Source organism: Halictus rubicundus, chromosome 11 (assembly GCF_050948215.1).
Source record: "Halictus rubicundus isolate RS-2024b chromosome 11, iyHalRubi1_principal, whole genome shotgun sequence".
Classification (NCBI taxonomy): domain Eukaryota; kingdom Metazoa; phylum Arthropoda; class Insecta; order Hymenoptera; family Halictidae; genus Halictus; species Halictus rubicundus.
In genome coordinates this window covers 13277026-13296977 of record NC_135159.1, presented here as the reverse complement: position 1 = coordinate 13296977, position 19952 = coordinate 13277026, and the positions used below count along the sequence as shown (strand labels likewise).

Sequence of the window (19952 nt, the reverse complement as noted above, 5' to 3'; positions counted from 1 at the left end):
GGGAGAATCATACCTTTTCTGAAAATGACCAGGTGATCAGCACCTGCTGGTACCTAAAATGGACATCAAACAACATGGCGTTTGGGGAACACTGATGAAAACACCTAACCTCCAGGTAGCACTGGAGAGTTCGGACACCAACACCAATTATTCTGGATAACTCTATCAGTTAACTACTCACTCATAGAACACCTCGGAATCGCTTCTGTTCAACACCAACCTCGGCAGAACGATCGCCTTCTTGCGCCTGGTCCTGAGGGTGTGCATCGAGAACTGGAACTCGGAGGACTGTACCGGCGAGTGCGGGCTCAGTATAGTGATCTTCCTGTCGCTGCCACCTGGACTGGTCAGTGAGAATACGTTGGACGGCGGTGGCAGGCTCAGGTGTTGGGGTAGTTTTCTGTCGAGGCCCATGTTCGCGAACAATCCTCTTCGGACTTCAGCGTTTAGGCTCTCTTCTCTGTGAAGATTGTCGCTGCTCTTCGACTCCACGGTGACTATCTTCCTAACGTCCTTGGACGACGACGTGAGGAAGCTTCTGTACTGGCTCTTGGAGGTAGCCATGTGGGTCTCGGAACTCATGGACAAGGACTCGAGAGACTTGGAGTCCTCGCTGTAGCGTTCGTCGGCGCTGAGGAAGTTCTTGGAGGTCCTCAGGCTCTCCATCGACCTGGCGGACATCTGACCAGCTGTGGTAGCTGTCAGCAACTGCTGAGGCCGACTGGGTTTCCGGAGCTTGGTCAGGCTTTTCACTTCAGGCTCGTACTCCTCCTGACTAGAGGACGATTGGGGACTCCTGTTGAATAGGCCGACGCGGGTGTTGGAGAACCTGGTCACCTCTTCCCTGACACTCAAGTTGGTCCTCATCAAATGACGATTCATCAGCAACGACTCTGCCTCTTCAGGGACGTCCAGCGAATGACGGTCCTGTCCCGATATCCTGACGCCCTTTTCATCAGTGACTATAGGTTCCGGAGTCTCTTCATCCTTCGGGATGTTCTCCACCTCGTTCTCGGAAGCGTACTCCATGGTGTCAGAGTCGTCGGAGTTTTTCTTCAACCTGGACAATCTGGACGACGCCACCAGAGTCCTAGTCCTCGACTCCTGGCGGGACACCTTGCTCAGCAACGTTACCGACTCCCTTTTCTCGTCAGTCTCGTCATCGTCCATCTTCTGGAAGCTGGATAGTCCAGGGAATTCCTTCGGAGATCTCCTTCACCGGGAAATATAGGCTCTCGACGATTTTGATAGACGATGGGCTTACTGCAGCCCCCTCTTCCCCAGGTCCTGCCACACCGTCTCCCGAGGATAATCGAATCCTGATTCCTTTCGGATTGCCGGAATCATCCAAGTGAAGATCAGACCCCCCCGCCACTCCGACCTCCCGGTCCCGGAGAAACTGTTATGCTATCCGGCGTACTCGAGGGGACGTGTCCTGGCTGAAAGAGTTAACGCTAGGTTCGGTTCGTGGGCTTGGGGGGCATTGTGCGAACGCTTTGGAGTACCTTTGATCACCGCTGATTGAGTGGAAGGGCGCGCGGATATTGGGCTTAAACGGGTTTGCTCGGGTCCGACCGCGTTTCATAGCCTATCTTCAGAAACCGACTAGGTGGTGCAAGACCTACACCATTGGTTCCCCAAAGTAGTTTTTTTTTAACTCTTCCGGGTTTTAATTAGTAGCAGCAACCTGATTTTGACCTGGATAGACCTTGGCTCATGTTAGCTAGGACTTTACTTGAGTTTGATAGTTTGTGAGGTCTAGGATCAGTTTCTAGGGTACACTTTCAGACTGGACCTGGGCCTTCATTGGTCCCAGGGTTTTTAGACCTAACCCAATATTAGGCCTGTTTGGATTGAAGGCTTCTACAGGCTTGCATGATTCCCTAATTTCTGATGATCGACCTAATTTTTATTAAGTTAGCAGAGACTTAGATGAGTCCTAAATCAATTCTGATCCAAGTGCCCCTGGACCTAAGCCTATATCTAGCTCAGAGTTGAAAATTCTTCTCCGAGATAAATGTATACCGGGTCCCCAGTGACCCAGGCACTGGTAGTACTACCCCATAAGACGATTAGGCTGGCAGACTCGTTAGGGTAACAGGATCTCGGACTAGATTTGTGTCAATTTTAAACACGGAATCAATTTCCGGGGCTATTAGACGCTCCGGGTCGGACCGTTGCGAGGGAAACTCGATTGTCGTCGTAGGACTGTCGTAATCGCGTTAACCGGTCCGTGAGAATATCCATCGGGATCGATACTAACGACGATTGGATCGACGATTGATGCGAAAGCGATCGGTTCCCCGGCCGAAGGTCCAGGTCCGGAAATTTTTCACGGTTTAATGGAACTGGAACGTTTCCAACGCCGAGGTCTCGACACAACTCGGACTCTGGAGAATTAATTCTGCGAGGGTCTCGTGCTGGTTGTTTTTATAATTTCATCTGCTCAAGCACCTATTCTGAATCCCCTAACATCTATCTTAATTCCCCGTCTACAGTCAAAGTCATTTAAACATTTTACGTTCCTACGAACGGGAACTTCATTCCAACATTCTTTTCCAGATTTTTTGAAAGTCTAGAACAGTAAAAAAATTATCTGTAGACATAAACGACCCAGTATGCAAAGAAATTTTATTTAGAAGATCAGAGCTCTCGGGTCTATATTTTCATAAAATATTTGATCCGGTTCAGTGATCGGTTTTTTCGAGAATTTGGTTTGCAGATGAGGTCAGAGGCATTAATTAATAACCCGGGGGCAACGTGATTAATTAATCCGTCTCGATGCGTGCGCTATTTGCATTTTTATTGCAGCGTTTCAGCTCCACGAAATTATAAATGTCCCTTCGACGCGGCTGGTAATTGAGGTTTCACGGGGAACAAAACGTTTCCGCGGCCCGGGGCTCGCGAGAATCACGAGAAAAAGGCAATTTTCAACAAACCCGCCCAACTCGGAGTTTTCAAATTTGCGGGGTTAAATTTTAAACTACAGCTTGTCGGACACGGTCGCTAGTTGGAGCTCGCTGACTACTGATGGACCATGTCCCGCCTGGTTTTATTCGATTCCCAGCCCTCCTCGAGTGGAATCAGCGAAATTGAATATTCGCGGAAACAAATTTCGCAATTGCGCGAATTTCGACAATCCAAAAAATCATTACTGCAATCCACGTGATTCCTTTAACGATCCTGCTTCATTTGCCAATTCGTGATGCAAAATAAAAATTGTCTGCACATTAATTGCAAGACATCTATCTTTCTTTCAGTAATTGTAATTGACAAATAAATTGATTTCATGAATAAATTTCGCTCTGAAAATTTTGCATTGCTGCCTCCTAAATCCACGGAGTAAACACGACCCTTTAGAATTTCCTTCCGCGAAGCACAAACAATTTGTTAGCAGAGCGGCCACGAGGGACGCTCGCAGGTTGCATCGTTTCATTTCATTCGTAATTGACGAGCGTCCAGAGTTATGCTAAATGCGAAAGTCGGCGAGCGGAACGTGTTGTCCGGAGCGGAACTATGCCTGCGAGGCTCGACGGAACATTTTCCTTTCATTTATCCCCGAAAGCTGTCGATTGTCGGTGCGGTCTGTCACGCGATCGATCGAAAAGCTAACAATCCCTTCGTTAATTGCGTCCTTTCGAATCGATAACGAATTCGACGCGGCTGCAACACCCTCTTTGCAAAATTGATTAGAATTCGCCGGGCCTAGAAAATGAACCGCGGACCAGAGAGAAATTATTTCGTTATCGATCTCCACCTGGCACAATTGCGTTCGCCGTCACTGTGTTTATTTGTGTATGGAGCCTGCTTACTTAACAATGCCGATACTCGGTTCGATTAATGCCTAATGAATCCATTTTGGTCTCGTCATTAGAATAGGGGACCAGAAAATTTGACCATGTTTGAAGTGGTGCAAATAGACATTTATTGGACATAGAAATTTGTCCATGTTTGAACTGAAGTTTGACCATGTTTGAACTGAAGTTTGACCATGTTTGAACTAGGCGAACTGAAAATTTGACCATGTTTGAAGTGGTGCAAATAGACATTTATTGGACATAGAAATTTTTCCATGTTTGAACTGAAGTTTGACCATGTTTGAACTGAAGTTTGACCATGTTTGAACTAGGGGAACTGAAAATTTGACCATGTTTGAAGTGGTGCAAATAGACATTTATTGGACATAGAAATGTGTCCATGTTTGAACTGAAGTTTGACCATGTTTGAACTGAAGTTTGACCATGTTTGAACTAGGGGAACGGAAAATTTGACCATGTTTGAAGTGGTGCAAATTGAAATTTATTGGACACAGAAATTGTCCATGTTTGAAATAGGGGAACTGAAAGTTTGACCATGTTTGAATTAGGGGAACTAAAAGTTTGACCATGTTTGAAGTGAAAATAAATGATTAACAATGTTTGGAGGAGTAAAGAGGGAAGCACGTTGATCTCGGTATCGCTTCTGCCATCGAGGTGAACATCTCCAGACGAGCGCAAACAAAGACGCGCACGCGGGCTTGTAAATCGCTCAAACGGGAGCGATTTACGCCGGCCGTCGCGCGTAGATTTATATTCCAGCCAGCTCCAAAATACTTTTGACACTTCGCCGGTGCACGCCGAGTTTATGACGCGGCCGGTTGCTTACATTGTAATTGGATTTGTAGCCAACCGCGAAGTGAATTACCTCCGACAGCCCCTAACGGCACGGCTCGCTCGTAATCGTCACGCGAAACGAAGAAAAACCGCAGCGAGATTCTTCCTGCCTTTTCTCATTGCACTCCCGCCGCTTCCAGATGAAATTTACGACGGTCGTTTTCGTGCTCGAGCCAGCCCGCGGGGCTTTTGATGGGCCGGGGAATTAGCATGGACACTTAAGAGGTCTATTTTGACGGTCGGGAAATAGTGCGACGGGTCCGGAATTTTCTCGAGCAGAAATATTAGAGATACCGATTTCAAACTTTGGGGCGATGTTTACGAATCATTCGAATATTTAAAACAATTTTTTTTATTCCGAAAGAGTGATTTCTTCCGACGTTACGGCGCTATAACTGTAATTCACGTTTGTGGTCAAAACAGACGTTCTCGTCATGCGAATTGAAAAAACCGAAAAGACTATGAAAGCGCATGAATATAGCTAGCTTCTTATCAAAAATCATTAAAAAATATCGATAAATAAAAAAATGGCAGCAACTGAAAGATGTTTGTCCATTTTTGTGAGGATATCGTCAGGTTCTGAATTTTTTAAAATAAAATTTTTTAAGTAGCGATTTAATTCTTCGTTCGAGCGATAAATAGACGTCTATTAATAGTATCCTCAAAGTTTTATTCAAATCGAACGATCGGCTTGCGAGATATCGCAGCGATTCGAAAAAATCGCTTTTTCGGATCTAGGGGCGGATTCGCCGTAATTGATCGCTGTCATAAATTGCTCGAACGAGGTCGTGTTTGGTCTCGATAGTATCCAGATTTAGAGGAGGAGACCCGGGGTGCCGGTCTCCCGCCTCGACTGAGACAAATCTAGACTGAATGCCCGTGTCTCATAATAACGAATACATTTCCATGGTCCGCGGGGCCCGCGCTATAATTAGACGCCACGGCGGAGCTGAAAGCGGGAACAGGCATTACCACCGGCAGACGTCGACGCCTCTGTTGTCGACGTTCTTCTCAAAGGGACCATTGTCGAGCCTTCGAATCGCGTCCCGTCGAATTAGCCGATCTAATTCGGCGCCAGACAATTTCCTCTTTCACGTTTATCGAGGTGCCATTCATTCTTCCCGAACTATACTCAGCAACGAAGTGCGCGAGCGTTTAATTGCCACCTGAATTTACAACCAGAAATCTCCACCGACATTTCGACGAATGGACCCGTCAATTTGCAATTCAACTAAAAAGAGAGTCGTTACAAATTCGTTCGATCAAACGATAAAAATTGAGAACCATTTTGGCATTCACTGTGTACCTTTCTGTATAATTTTTTAGTATACTCAGTATCTGTATAATCAGCATGGATTCAGGACAACCTGAGACGATCTAGCACAAGTGAGGCATGATCCAGGAAGTGTTAACACTCTCCAGACCAAACTCCGCAGTCCTAACTCTTCCTCAAACTAACATAAACATATCTAGCATGTTCCTACCCTAACCTGTGAGGAATCAGCCTGCCTTGGCCTAACTCGAAGGCCTAGCATGACCTTGGCCTAACCACGAGTTGAAGTTGCCTTACTGTCATCCTACGGGTGCAGCAGTATTACAACGTCAATCATTGTGTTTTCGAATGTGGTTATGCTTGAAGGTTCTGAACGTCCATCAACTTCCTAATTGCGATTGTGTTTGGACAAACGTCCAAGGGCCGCGTCATGTAACGTTCAAATTGGAATTACGAAGCGAGGAAACGATTACTAACGAACGTCATATTAATAGCAGCGCCAATTCAAATGAGCGATAAATATCTGGTTGGTGCCAGAAGATCGTGCCAGAAATCCGCGGAAATTCTTTCGTTCGAGCGTAAATGCGCTCGACCTCTACCGACTTAACGCTTTAAGAAGCAAGAAGACGCCTAACCACCGCCATTTAACCGTGGCCCGAGATTTATCGCTGTCTCGCGGGCACAGAAATGGCAGCGCGGCCGCGGTCGGTCGGCTTTTGCGTGTGTCGCGTGATGTTACCGTTTCACTCCGCCCACAATGACACTTAACGACCTGGAAACTCTAATTTTCAATTTTAACTTGGATCAAATCAGGAAGTTCAATTCTGCAGTTTTCCATTGCCGTGCGTTCGTGAGAAACGGTCGAGCAATGTCCACTGACAATAGAAAATCACAATATCACCAGGGAATTAAATAAAAGAATTTCCTGATTTGCCCAAACCCACTCCACGTGATCTGGAATAGACTGTAGCAATTTAGGTCTCGAATAAACCCAGGCAGAATTAATTGTTACCATTTTTTGGTCCCCACGTGGAAACGATTGCAACAGCTTTGCCAGAGAGTCCCCAGTAGGAAAAATGTGGGAAAAGTTTGTCGAGTGCGCCGCCGTTTGCACGCAGCTCGGACCGAGGAAATCGCGCAGCCATTAGCAGAAGTTGTTTTAACGATAATAACAAACCAACTTTCCGAATAAAGTTCGCGGCAGCCACTTATCAGATCCAACGTCGCAACGCTCGCGTATTGGAAACCGTGAAAACGCGATAAAGCCTCGAGATTGCATGCTCCATCGCATTCAAATATACGCTCGCTCGCAGTTTACTCATCGATTCCGCTGTTAAGAAGGGCAAGCTTTCACGAAAATTGCTGCGAGGGCACCTCTCCGACCTCAAACAGAATCGAAACAGGACAAGAACCGGATTCTGATAACCATACTTCCTGCTAGCGAGGCGAATTAGTATGCGGAAAATGCTCGGCGATCAGGGAGGAATGTCGTCTCTACATTAGAGAAACCTTCGTGAAATAGGGCCGAGGTTAGGCGATAGGTCAAGGGTTGATTCTAAATTTGTACTTACACTCGGTGGTATCTTCGTCGGATCATTAGGAATTTTCTATGAAATTTTTGAGGATTTTTATTCGGAGAAAAATATTTTTCATTTTGATCCTAAACTTGGTAGGATTATCAACTAACATTTGAGGGACGTGCACAAATTTCTCTGAGCGATATTAACAATTTTCCTCAACGTTGCATAATATGACAATGAGCGATCAAGACCTGCAGAAAAGGTCAGTGGTCATAAAAGAATTTTTTAAAAGAAAAGTATTCGGTATTGCGGTTTCAAACTTTACACGATTATTAACTAATGTTTGGAGAATGCACACGAATTTTTTTAACCAATAACAATAATTTTCCTCAAAGTTATAGCAACAATGACATGACAAGATCATAAGTACGATCTGCAAGACAATTCAATGGCTACAAAGCAATTTTTTAAAAGAAAGATATTTGGTATTAAAAAACCAAAGTTGGCACGATTGTTCACTGACATTCGAAGAGTGCGCACAAATTTTTTCAACCAGTAATTATAATTTTCTTGAGAGTTACAGCGACATTAGTCAAGAAGAAATCTAGGACTTGCGAGAAGGTTGAACGATTGCAGAAGAATATTGTAGGAATTTCAATTTCTACGTTCCGTTATCATAGTTCGGAGGTTCTTCATCATAGCGATTCCGTTTCCACGCGAGACGCTCGTTCGACGCCCGTTTCCACATGATTTAGAGGTCTCGCGGAGCCAGGACACCAGCTGGCTTGGCCGTATTATCAAAGTTCTAGGTCAACCAGTGGCTCCACGAACTGGAATCGTCGTGATAATATGTATCTCCGTGACTGCAGCCGGCTGCATACATCGATCAAACCTTCGGAAATTTGTTTGCACGCACGGCTTAATCATTGATGTTCAATAGTTCACACTCGCCTGAACAGGCCACTTCGAAACCTATCCCAAACAGTTCGCTGAACAGCTAATCTCAAAACACTACTTTCAACTCGGACGAACTCGTCTTCGAACCCCAAATGCATTTCTAATTACAATCCTAATTACAAGTTACAATTTTATTTCAATTTAGAACAGAGGGATTTCGAATTCGAGATTAAAGGATTATATACATTTTTTAAAAGCCCAGCGTCGAGAAAATGGTAAAATTGACAGACTCTGAGGGCATGAAGGATATCCCATTACGTTAATAACCCTGGGGCAGAAGAAAATACTCGTAGGTTTATTTGCGGTGACAACATTGTTCGAATGGACGAGAAAGGGCCGTACACCAGCCATTAGTTAATAAGGAACTCCATGAAATTTGCAGTAGCTGAATTTCATTCTATAGGAGGGTAGTTCCAAACAGCGTTGCAAAATGCATCCTCGTTTAAATTGAGATTTATTCTGTACCCTATAATTAGCACACTCTAATGTCAATTAGAAGTAATTCAGCTTGCCTTCCATACTTTCCACTAAAGCTACCTAAATTAGCTAAAAGGATCCACAAGGATTGCTCTCCACTATGTCAAACATGGTCAAACTTTCAGTTCCTCTATTTTAAATATGATTAAACTTTTATCTCTACTATTTCAAACATTGGCAATCCCTTAGTTTCACTATTGGAAACATCATCAAACTTTCATGCCCACTACATCAAACATGGTCAAGCTTCCATGCCCACTGTTTCAAACATGATCAAACTTTGATTTCCACTATTTCAAACATGGTCAAACTTCCATGCCCACTGTATCAAACATGGTCAAACTTTGATCTCCACTATTTCAAACGTGATCAAACAATATCAAACCTACTTCAACCTAACACAGCAACAGTTTGAAATTTTCGCAGCAGTGAGAACTGAGGTGTAACGAATTACGCAACCAGAAAATTACATCACACAGCGGCCGCCCTTTCGCAACGATATTTGCGACTGTCTGCGAGACGTTCTCCAAGTATCAAAATTCGAGGAAAGGAAACCCGGTGTAAGTAATCGCCGGAAGGTGTTGAAACGCTTCCGCATTTAATCGATGCACCGGAGCCACCGAGGCGGGAAGCTTTTGATGGCGGTGCGATGCGATATTCGCGAACAATACGTTAATTATGAAAATCACAGGCTCCCAGGACCTCCGACCGATCGCCGCCCCAGAGAAATTGCTGTGATCCCGTTTCCACTCGGATTTCGACTGTACAATACCGGGTCCTTTCCATCGGTGTCCGGTTTCGCCCCATACTTGTGCCATTTCGTTTCGACGCACGGTCACCCGAAATTCGAGCGAGCAGAATCGGGTAAGGTGAATCGTTTCGAGTTTCGGACGGCTCTGACGATGTTTGCGTGAATCGTTCACTCCTATTATTGTACATTTATTTTCACACCTCAATCTTACGTAGAAATAATTTTATTTACTTTCGAGGGAAAATTTCTATGTCTAGCAAATTTTCATTTCCACCGCTTCAAACATGGACAAACTCTTACTTCTACTGTTTCAAACACGGTCAAACTTTCTCATCCCCTATTTCATGGGTATTAAATATTCTTAAACCTCCATTTGCAGCACTTTCACTACTTCAAACATCGTCAAACTTATTTCAAACATGGCCAAACTTTTGTCAACTATTTCAAACATGGTCAAACTTTCATTTGTACTACTTCGAATACGTTACTGCGTGCTTATTTCCACACAGGGTGGCCCAAAAATCATCGGACTATTTACAATTCGAATTTATTTATACAAGAACGAATATAAAATTTTTAAAAATGAAAGAGTTACCTTAGAAGGGTCCAGTTATTTTTGGATCATCCTGTAAGGTTCGAGACTGTCCTGCGACAACCGAAATCATTGAAAATTTATTTTCTGTCGTAGCAAGAAAAATGTCGTCTCTTCTGTGGTATGTATGTTAAATGTTTTCTTGGGATATTTCCGTCGCGGGGATCTTTCTGCAAAGGGAATTTTTGTAGTCATGAATAAGCGCGTTTCACGGTGGAACTGTCACGAGTTTCGGAACAGCAGTTGCAGGATTTAAGCCGGGTACACCATCGCGGTCGTTTGTTAGAGTTACCAGGGGATTCCACTGACAGTCTCCCTAAAATCCAGGGAAACCATCGGCGAGGTTCAGGGACCGAAATTCCCTCGAGACCCTCGCCACAGCCTCAATTTTTACAGCTTTGCCTCGTCACCCCATGCTACATCGACTCAAGGAAAACAGAATTCCATAAATATCAAACACCCTCCCGCAAAATGATTGTCTAACTTCGATTTATATTAACAATGAAACAGCAATTTCGAAGCTTCAGGGTACACATTTTAATAGAATCGTATTCTCTAGTTGCAATTTCCTCGAATTCTTAAGGGATGACAACCTGCGAATAAAAATTGTTGAAAGGAGAAGTCCTTCGGAAATACAGGGGTCCGTATTGATTTCTATTTCTTTTTTATTTCCCGTGTCCTTTTCATCCGGCAGTAATCCTGTCAGATTTACGTCGCGAATTCCGCCCCAAGATGAAATGCAGAAAGCATGAGACGCGGGGCTTTCGCAAAAAATCCGCTCAAAAGGGAATGATATTGTAAGGTGTTCAGTCACTGCGTTGACTCCCCCTCTCAAAAAGGACGTGCAGAAAAATTCCCAAGGTTGTTTACTATATTAAGCTATTTTTTTCTATTTTATCATTAAAACCCTCTGTTTCACGCCGCAGTGAAAACAATACCCACCGAATAACATGATATTCCTCGTGCAAATTTTATTTCACCCGTTAAAACTACCCCTTTATTTTACCCATTAAATTTTACCCCCCTCCCATTAAAAAACCAAAAGCAGGACCAGAAAATGGACTCCGGTTGAACCGGCCAACAAATGAAATTGTCCGTTCGCCCTGGCAATTTCTAAAAACTCTGAAACGGGTTCGAAAAGAAAACGGGGACACGGTTGAAACGAGCGCGGCATAGTGAGTGGGGCAACTTAAGGGAAACTTTTCTTTCGTCGCAATCGTGAACGCTACGAATTCCCGAGAGTCTCGTTCGAATACAGATGCCGTCGACCCGGCAGAAGTTATATTTCCTTTAACTACGTGTCCCGCCAACTTCCCAGCACCGACTGGAATCCCATTAGCGCAGTTTGTCGAGATTCAATGAAGAATAAATTCACACGGTGCGCTTCTATTCATTGATCGCCTATTCAAGGAACCCCCGAGACCTTTTTGTATTTTTGCCAAGTTTCCGATTTGTTGCTGAATATTGACAATCGTCGATATCGAGGATGACAAATGAAGCGAGGTAAAGCAAATGTCTTCGAATCGGTTCCGCCCCTTGTTAATGTCAGCTCGGTTCCCTCCAATCGTAGAAGGTGGGCGTGTGCGTAAGTAAGTGCGGCCACAAGTAATGAAACGGTGGGCGTGGCTACCTAATGAAGAGGGAGGAGCCGTGATGAATGGGGGAAGAAACGAAGCATCTTAAAATTTATGTTGCTAGACGGTAAGGAATATGGTCAGGTTAGGTTTAAGTATGGGGTGTAGTTTGGGGTTTGTTAGGGGTGGTTTGTGGCCAAAGGTCGGGTCTCGTCGGGATTATGTTGTGAGCCATAGTCGAGTCAAGGTGGGTCCAACTGGGGTTCAAACTGGGTCAAACTTAAGCTCAAACTGGGTCCAACTGAGGTTCAAACTGGGTCAAACTTAAGCTCAAACTGGGTCCAACTTGGGTTCAAACTGGGTTCCAACTTAGGTTCAAACTGTGTCCAACTTGGGTTCAAACTGGGTTCCAACTTAGGTTCAAACTGGGTCCAACTTAGGTACAAACTAGGTTCAAACAGGCTCCAACTTGGGTTCAAACTGGGTTCAACTTGGGTTCAAGCTGGGTTCAACTTGGGTTCAAGCTGGGTTCAACTTGGGTTCAAACTGGGTTCAACTTGGGTTAAAACTGGGTTCAACTTAGGTTCAAACTAGTTTCAAACCGGGTTCAACTTGGGTTCAAACTGGGTTCAACTTAGGTTCAAACTAGTTTCAAACAGGGTCCAACTTGGGTTCAAACTGGGTTCAACTTGGGTTCAAGCTGGGTTCACCTTGGGTTCTAGCTGGGTTCAACTTGGGTTCAAACTGGGCCCAACTTAGGCTCAAACTGGGTCCAACTTAGGTTCAAACTGACTCCAACTTAGATTCAAACTGACTCCAACTTAGATTCAAGGAAAATTTAAAACTTATTTTAGGTAAAAGTAGGTCGGAGCAAGGTCCAGCTAACACTCGTGCTAGGCATATGTGATCTACGTTAGATGCAGGTGAGCTCGAAATCCCCAAGAAATTAACTACTTCAAGACCTCACCTTAATTGACATCTTGGCTATAGGTGGGTCAAGCACCCTAGAATGTTTGCTAAGCACTCCTCCCGCAATCAGTCAGCAATTGTAAAAGTTTCTATAAGCCTTGAGCAGCTGGATTTCATGGGCCTCCTCGTGGCAGGCGAATTGCCATAAATCCCTCTAGGGCAGCGCCATTCCCGGATCGATCTGAGACAACCCTGCATTGTAGCTAAGTTCAAGGTCCCAAGTAACTCTACATGAGTAGACCTAGCTATGGCCATTAAACGGCTCAAACCGCATCCGAGTCCCGAATATTCATCGTCAGCCGGAGCCCATGGATGTTTCCGTGAAAATTAGTTTGCGAAACCATTAGCAGATGGCGGAATCACGCGAATGGAACACAGAGGGATGATCCGCGAGCATGGTAGCGGAAGCGAGGCCGGATGAAGCGGCATAGAGGAACGCGGCCGCGGTTGGCGCAACGTCAGCACCGGTGGAGGACGGGAAATGAGGCCAGAAAGCTCGAAGGACTGGACGAATGATGCGGCCTCGGGGTTGCAATTTGAAATTCATACTGCCTTGCGCCCCGGAGGAAGTCGGCCGTCCAACATGGACGTTTGTCGCGCCGCCGTTTACCATTTCGAGGAAGCCGGCAAAGGTCGACTCCGGCCGCTCGAATAATCGAGGATTCGGTCTTCCTCAGGTTCCCGACCAACTCCTGACCGAATTTCATCTTTCATCCCCTTTGGCCATCGTTCAAGCGAATCGAACAACCCCCTAACATTTATCATCGTTTTCAAAATCTACTCCGAAATTTATTATCATCTTCAAGCCCCTAGGATACTATTTAATTTAACTCGATCAGCTTCCGAATGTTTATTTAAACAATTTCATTTAATCAGCTAAATACCAACAACGGAACTGCATCTGCCATATGAAAATAATTTTGTTCGACCTCGCAAATACAAATAGTTTAATTCAACCTACTGTAGAAATAATAATATCCAGTTCAACCCTGAGATAGTTTAATCCCGAGATTGAATGGTGGTGGAAGAGCTTCCAGGGGTAGTAAAGAAGATCGAAGTTCCCATGGTGGCAGAGATCTCCAGATCTCCTCAGGAATCTCATCACCACCCTGACCCTCGAGTTAACAAGCTCCCTGTTTGAACGACATTATCACGGTCTACATGAAAGGGTTTTGAAAAAAATCCCTGAATCATTCCCGAACGATCCACCACGCCGTTCGCAAAGTCCTAGAACGTTCCCTTCGAAAAAAATCACCACCCTCGCAGGAATTGATCCATCAGATTGCACTCTCAAACAACCCGTGTAATTTATTTAAGAGCTGTTTAGACGACGTCCTTCCACCCGTGGGAATGCTTGCCCAGTAATAACAATGTAAATCATGCACACCTGTCTCTACAATAACAATCTATACTAGCCCCGTGATCGCTTCCTGGGTAAGGGGTTGCTTCATCCCCCTGGAACTGGGTCAAAGTTAACAATTTCCCTCGGGCGTAAAATTACATTTTCTTAAAAAACAAGATAGGTGCTTCGTAGACTGATCTTTTGAAAACATATCCTGAAAATTTCAAGAAGGATGCACAAAATTTCAGTTCCTGGCAGCCATTTTAATAAATTCAGTTTTTAGGAGGTCTGACCCTACTGGATTAACTTTTTCCGTCGAATTTATAAAATATAAATAATTGACCTAGGCAAATAATTTTTTTCGTGGTTGTAAAGCAATGTTTGGACAACGTGTGGGTAAATTTTGAAAGAGTTTGGTCCAGTCGTTTTTTTTTTACTCCATTTTCGGTGAACCTCGTATCAAGGAGGGACCGCGAGGATTAAGTTTGAATGAAAAATCTTGCAATTCGAGAACGGAGTGGGTGGTGGAGAATATCTGAGCCTTACAGCTTGCAGTTTCGTTTAAAAAATCGCTGGCCGAGACAAGTCGTCCGAAGGCCGTCGCCATTTATCGAGTTAGCGGCAAGTTTAATCCGCCCCATCAGCCGTATCACCCGGGCCAGACTTGGACTTTCGTCGAGTTCGCTCTCGGAATATAGCATTCCGAGTAGATAATTAACGTGGAACTTAAACGGGAATTCATTTAGTGTTTAACGAGCACCCTCCGTTGACATCGTTAATGAATTCAGCCGCTCCGCGTCACTTGCGTCATCTCTCGAAGACTCGGCCGAGGCAGATTTTGCTAATAAACCAGCGAAGCAGCAAAACTGGAACCTTCGGAAAACCGGGAGCACCTTCTTACCCCCGGTGTTTCTCGGGAAACATTAACCAAAGGGAATATTAAATGCCCCGCACCGAACCTCCGCGGATTTGCATTCGCCCTAAACAAAACGATAAGACGTTCCATTAAAGAATTAATTCTCCCGAGTTCGAGACAAAAGAAGTCCAGCTTCAAGGAGAAAATTATCTCGAAGGACAGCTGAAATGGTAAAATAATTTTTAAACGGTGCTCGAACTTCAGCAACTATTTTTCTGTCATCTTTAAATTCCATATATCCGTTTATATACATCCTCAAACGTCATCAAACATACCTTTCTGCTACTTCAAACGCGATCAAACTTTCATTTCTTCTGGTTTCATCAATCTTTGACTTCTACTACTGGAAATGTGATCAAACTTCCATGCACACCACTTCAAACACGATCAAACTTCCATTTTCACTAGTCCAAACAGAAGCAAACTGTACTATTTCAAGTATGGTCAAACTTTCTTGTCTGCTTCAAATGTGATCAAATTTCCAGTTGCAATACGTCAAGCATGATCAAACTTTCTTTCCTTTCAATCTCAAGTCTCTCCACACACAATGACTCTCTCTCTCATTCATTCAAAATAACATAGGACTAATTTCATTCAATTTCGGCTGTAATCCAATTAATTGCATCAGCCTTTAAATTTGTGTGGAAAGAATTTAACTGAATCTGATAAACACAGATAACTGAATTTCACCTACCACACAAAAATAATCGAATTCAATCTCCCACATAAAAATAATTTAGTCCAATCCCCCAAAATACAAATAATTTAATCCAATCTCAATCTTTGGTTTGCAATTCAATCATTGCATGTTGCAATTCAACGTGCTTATAAATTTTCCACCGTGTTTCCAAAAGTCCGAATTACCTGAAAATTAGTACCACCCGCAAAGTGCAAAGTTCTCACACAGCCTGCGTGTTTTTGAATTTTGTTTGCTCCAGCATACAGTTAATAAAATCATAATTACCCCGGGCAAGTTGCACGAATGTAACACAGGATCGTCTGTCCACAAAGTACGTGTACCGTGATGAAGAAAAACTTACGGGCATACTGTTTTACATAATTGAAACGCCAGCTTTCCAGTACCTTGACTCAACTTTCTATGCGGTTTTTGCGTTCGTGGCCTTTTTTCAGTTTCTTACAAAGTGTTTCTTCTTTCACAGAGAGAGAGAGAGAGAGAGAGAGAGAGAGAGAGAGAATTTAAAAATTATTTCTGCGCTGCATTTGCATTTATATGTTATGCAAATAGCAAAAGAAATTTATGGAATATTCATTTTTAGTATATTGTTATTTATGGGATATTATTTTTCGTGAAAATGTTTTTTATGGGACATTAATTTTTGTGGGAGTGTTATTTATGGGATATTCGGTTTTGCGGCCTTGCTTGATGGGTTTGCAATGTGGTTTTCGAGTGAAATGAGCCCGAAGCAATTCTGATGGGCGCTTAATTCATTCAAATGATCCTATTATGGGGATAACATAGTAATATAGATAAATCCGGAGGCATTACGCGTTGTAAATTCGCAGAGGAGGGGAGGACGTCCGTGCACGAACATCTTAGCCTCAATTGAATGCCACATAAGCGACAGCATAATAGAATTCAATCGGAAGACCTTGGAATTCAAGGAATTCCCCAAACGCTGTCACAGTTTCCTCTGCGCCAATTTACTCGTCGTATTTTCCATTTACAAATAATTTACAGAACATTGCAATATACGTCTGAATAAATTGTAAAATTTCACGAAAATCGTAACAGGATTTATTTAATTCGTAAAGGGAATGTTTTCTGAAATATTGCAGAAGATTTACCATTTATATAACATTATTTAATTAAACGTGCAACAGTAAGAGGAGAATTTGTAGGCGTCGAATGACCCTTGCGATAATACGATCAATATGTTTCAGCTGAAAAGTATTTTTAATTAATGCATACGATCATCACAATCACCAATAACATTTAACAAACGTCCACTTCTAGAATCGAATGTCCCGATATTCGGTTCAGCATCGAAGCATTTAGTATACAGCCTGGGACCCAGCGCTGCAACGTCGTTAATCATTTTATGCAGATTCGCGTAACAGAACTATAATTTCAGGTACATAAATTGTTTATGTCGTAGCGGAACTGTTTGCTCGAATAAAATTAATTGGTACTCTGAATCGCCCACGACACGGAAGTGTCATGCATTGCAGACACGGCTTATTACTAATCACGACAATTTGGGGAACCATTAATTTAGAATTTTGGCATAGCGATTGCTGCCGACGTGTAACAAATATTAGGGGGACCCATAAGTGATCAATTATTTTGAAATCTAAACCAAACCTTGTAGTAAATTCAAGTTTTTATTCCTTAACTTATTATATAATCTCCACCATTATCAAGGACAGTTTGTTACAGGGTTGTGAACAAAATTTATACTTTTTAGAATATTTTGAACACAGGCTGCTTTACTAAAACTAAATTTACTAGAACTAAAGGCAAAACAAATTCTTTGCAAATAATTGATTACTTATGGGTGCTCCTAATAATTTTAATACCCGTTCAATTTTTCTTTGTCACGTTTTCAATTGTTGCGCACAGGTTGTTCCTGGATCTAAGATTGAAATCTGGATCTAGCTGACTTATGTTAGCTCCTGTACCCAAACACATTCCTCTTTATCCTGGATCCAATTAGTTTCGTGTCACAAATTTGGAATTTGGCTCCACCCAGTCCCTGTAGCAAAATTCACGTCGATTTCCACCAGCACGTTCCGAACACAAATCAGTCTTTAATTTCGCCATCGATGGAACCGAATTTATTCTGTCAAAGTCTCTCGATGAAAACAATGTTACCCGCGCATTGATCGACCGGCCGAATGAAATATGAAATATCCTCGCATCGCTCATTCCCCAGTTCCAATCTACCGATCGCCGGCCGTAAAATCGGGAAAACATTTATTCCGCGGATAAAGTATTCATAATAGGGCCGGACTCTACTGAGCCATCTACTCTCTGTAGCCCGATTAATATGCCCTCGATGCTAAATCGCCGATTACAGCCGGTGAAAAAGGGCTCGCTCGAGCAGGCTTGAAAAATCGAGGTTGGACTCGCGATCAATAAATCACGCTCGTTTTCTCTACACACCGATCGATCCTCGGAACGCGGTCCCGTCTCCTTCCGAATAAGACGTCGCCACCGAATCTGCGAGACCTAACGAGCACCATGTTCCAAGTTTTTACCTGTAACCCTTTGGTGTAACGTGCCTTTGGAATCGCGTTTCCTCCTCGACCTCGTTGTTCAACTTTAACGAGACTCGGAGGATATTCCCGAGACTTTGCAAGGTTAATGAGAATTTTATCATGCTGGTTGCTCGTTTAGCAACTTTTTCGTTTACCGCGCACTATCCGTTTATTTTCATTGTGAATGACGGTCTAATTTTTCTGGGCTTTTGGACCTCCTTTTTTAATTGTCAGAATTGTGAACCATTTCTTCGAAATATTTTCAGTCCACGAGTGAGTTCTGAATTTTTCCATGCATACAGAATTTTGTATTTAAATTGTTACAGTAATGTGCTCTTTTTCGAAAATATTTTAGGTTCCTTAGTGAGTTAGTATATTTTTTAAAATGACCTGATGATGGAAGTGATTGTATTTTTCTGTCGGGGTGATGGCCATGGCTGGACCGTCGCCGATCATTGGCATATGTTATTAGGATTATTCTCGGTCGATTTAATGTCAAAATGGCGGCTGTCGATGCCTGGCAAAGGACGGGAAACGCGGCTCAAATTGTTCCGCCGCCTCATACATTATTCTATCCGGGGTCGAACGCGAATTAAACAGCATTGGTCAACCGACGAGGAAGTTTGCGGAGGTTGAATTTGCTCTTCCAATTAGTACTGGGGGCGTTCGGGTTACCCTTCCACGGATTCGAACGAGCACCACGCAGACACAAGATTTGTTTAAACCGAGGATCAATAGAGCGGGCAATTAGCGTGTCTGCACGGGTCGCTGACACGGTTTTTCCATTCTGAGACGCTGTTCGATGTCCGACTAAGTCCCTGGACAACCAACTGTCTTGTATTGGAACAAACAGGCCCAAAATCTCATCCACAAAAACAGAAACTTTAAATAATCTCAAAGCTGAAACCACCCAGAAACAATTCCAACAAATTTTGCGGTACAGTATTGGCACTCAAATTTTAAACGAGTGTTCAAAAATTATTTCAGTTCTTTCAGACATGCGGGGCCACCTCCTAATATATTCAGGCATATTAGGCCCCTTTAAAAAATATTTCAGACATGTTAGGTCCCGTGGAAAATATATTTCAGACATGTTAGGTCCCGTGGAAAATATATTTCAGACATGTTAGGCCCGTGGAAAATATATTTCAGACATGCTAGGTCCTATTCAAATATATTTCAGACATGCTAGGTTCTATTAAAATATATTTCAGACATGTTAGGTCCTTGGAAAATATATTTCAGACATGTTAGGTCCGTGGAAAATATATTTCAGACAAGTTAGGTCCTTGGAAAATATATTTCAGACATATTAGGTGCGTGGAAAATATATTTCAGACATGTTAGGTCCGTGGAAAATATATTTCAGACATGCTAGGTTCTATTAAAATATATTTCAGACATGCTAGGTCCTATTAAAATATATTTCAGACATGTTGGGTCCTTGGCAAATATATTTCAGACATGTTAGGTCCGTGGAAAATATGTTTCAGACATGTTAGGTCCTTGGATAATATAGTTCAGACATGCTAGGCCCTATTAAAATATATTTCAGACATGTTAGGTCCTTGGAAAATATATTTCAGACATGTTAGATCCTTGGAAAATATATTTCAGACACGCTAGGCCCTATTAAAATATTTCAGACACGTTATGCCTTATTACGAAATTTCATATACTTGATATTTCATGATATTTAAATATGGTTCT

General features: G+C 43.1%; 2 protein-coding genes across 12 annotated transcripts in view; one reads left to right on the top strand and one right to left on the bottom strand.

Annotated features, from left to right (window-relative positions):
- Dnc (phosphodiesterase dunce) overlaps positions 1–19952 on the bottom strand; it is a 385323-nt gene that overhangs the window by 140813 nt on the left and 224558 nt on the right. For 4 of the 11 annotated variants that reach the window (XM_076796802.1, XM_076796803.1, XM_076796804.1 and 1 more), the window contains exon 2: positions 182–1439. The exons of 6 other annotated variants lie outside the window; for them this stretch is intronic. In XM_076796802.1, the coding sequence (XP_076652917.1) occupies positions 182–1170 (989 nt within the window). In that variant the 5' untranslated portion in view covers positions 1171–1439. The remainder of the gene's footprint in view (positions 1–181; positions 1440–19952) is intronic. One more of the 11 variants, XM_076796805.1, reaches the window with a different exon arrangement.
- LOC143359119 (uncharacterized protein F13E9.13, mitochondrial) overlaps positions 19076–19952 on the top strand; it is a 281397-nt gene continuing 280520 nt past the window's right edge. Inside the window, exon 1 of the mRNA XM_076796836.1 lies at positions 19076–19079. The gene's annotated coding sequence lies outside the window, so the exon portion shown is untranslated. The remainder of the gene's footprint in view (positions 19080–19952) is intronic.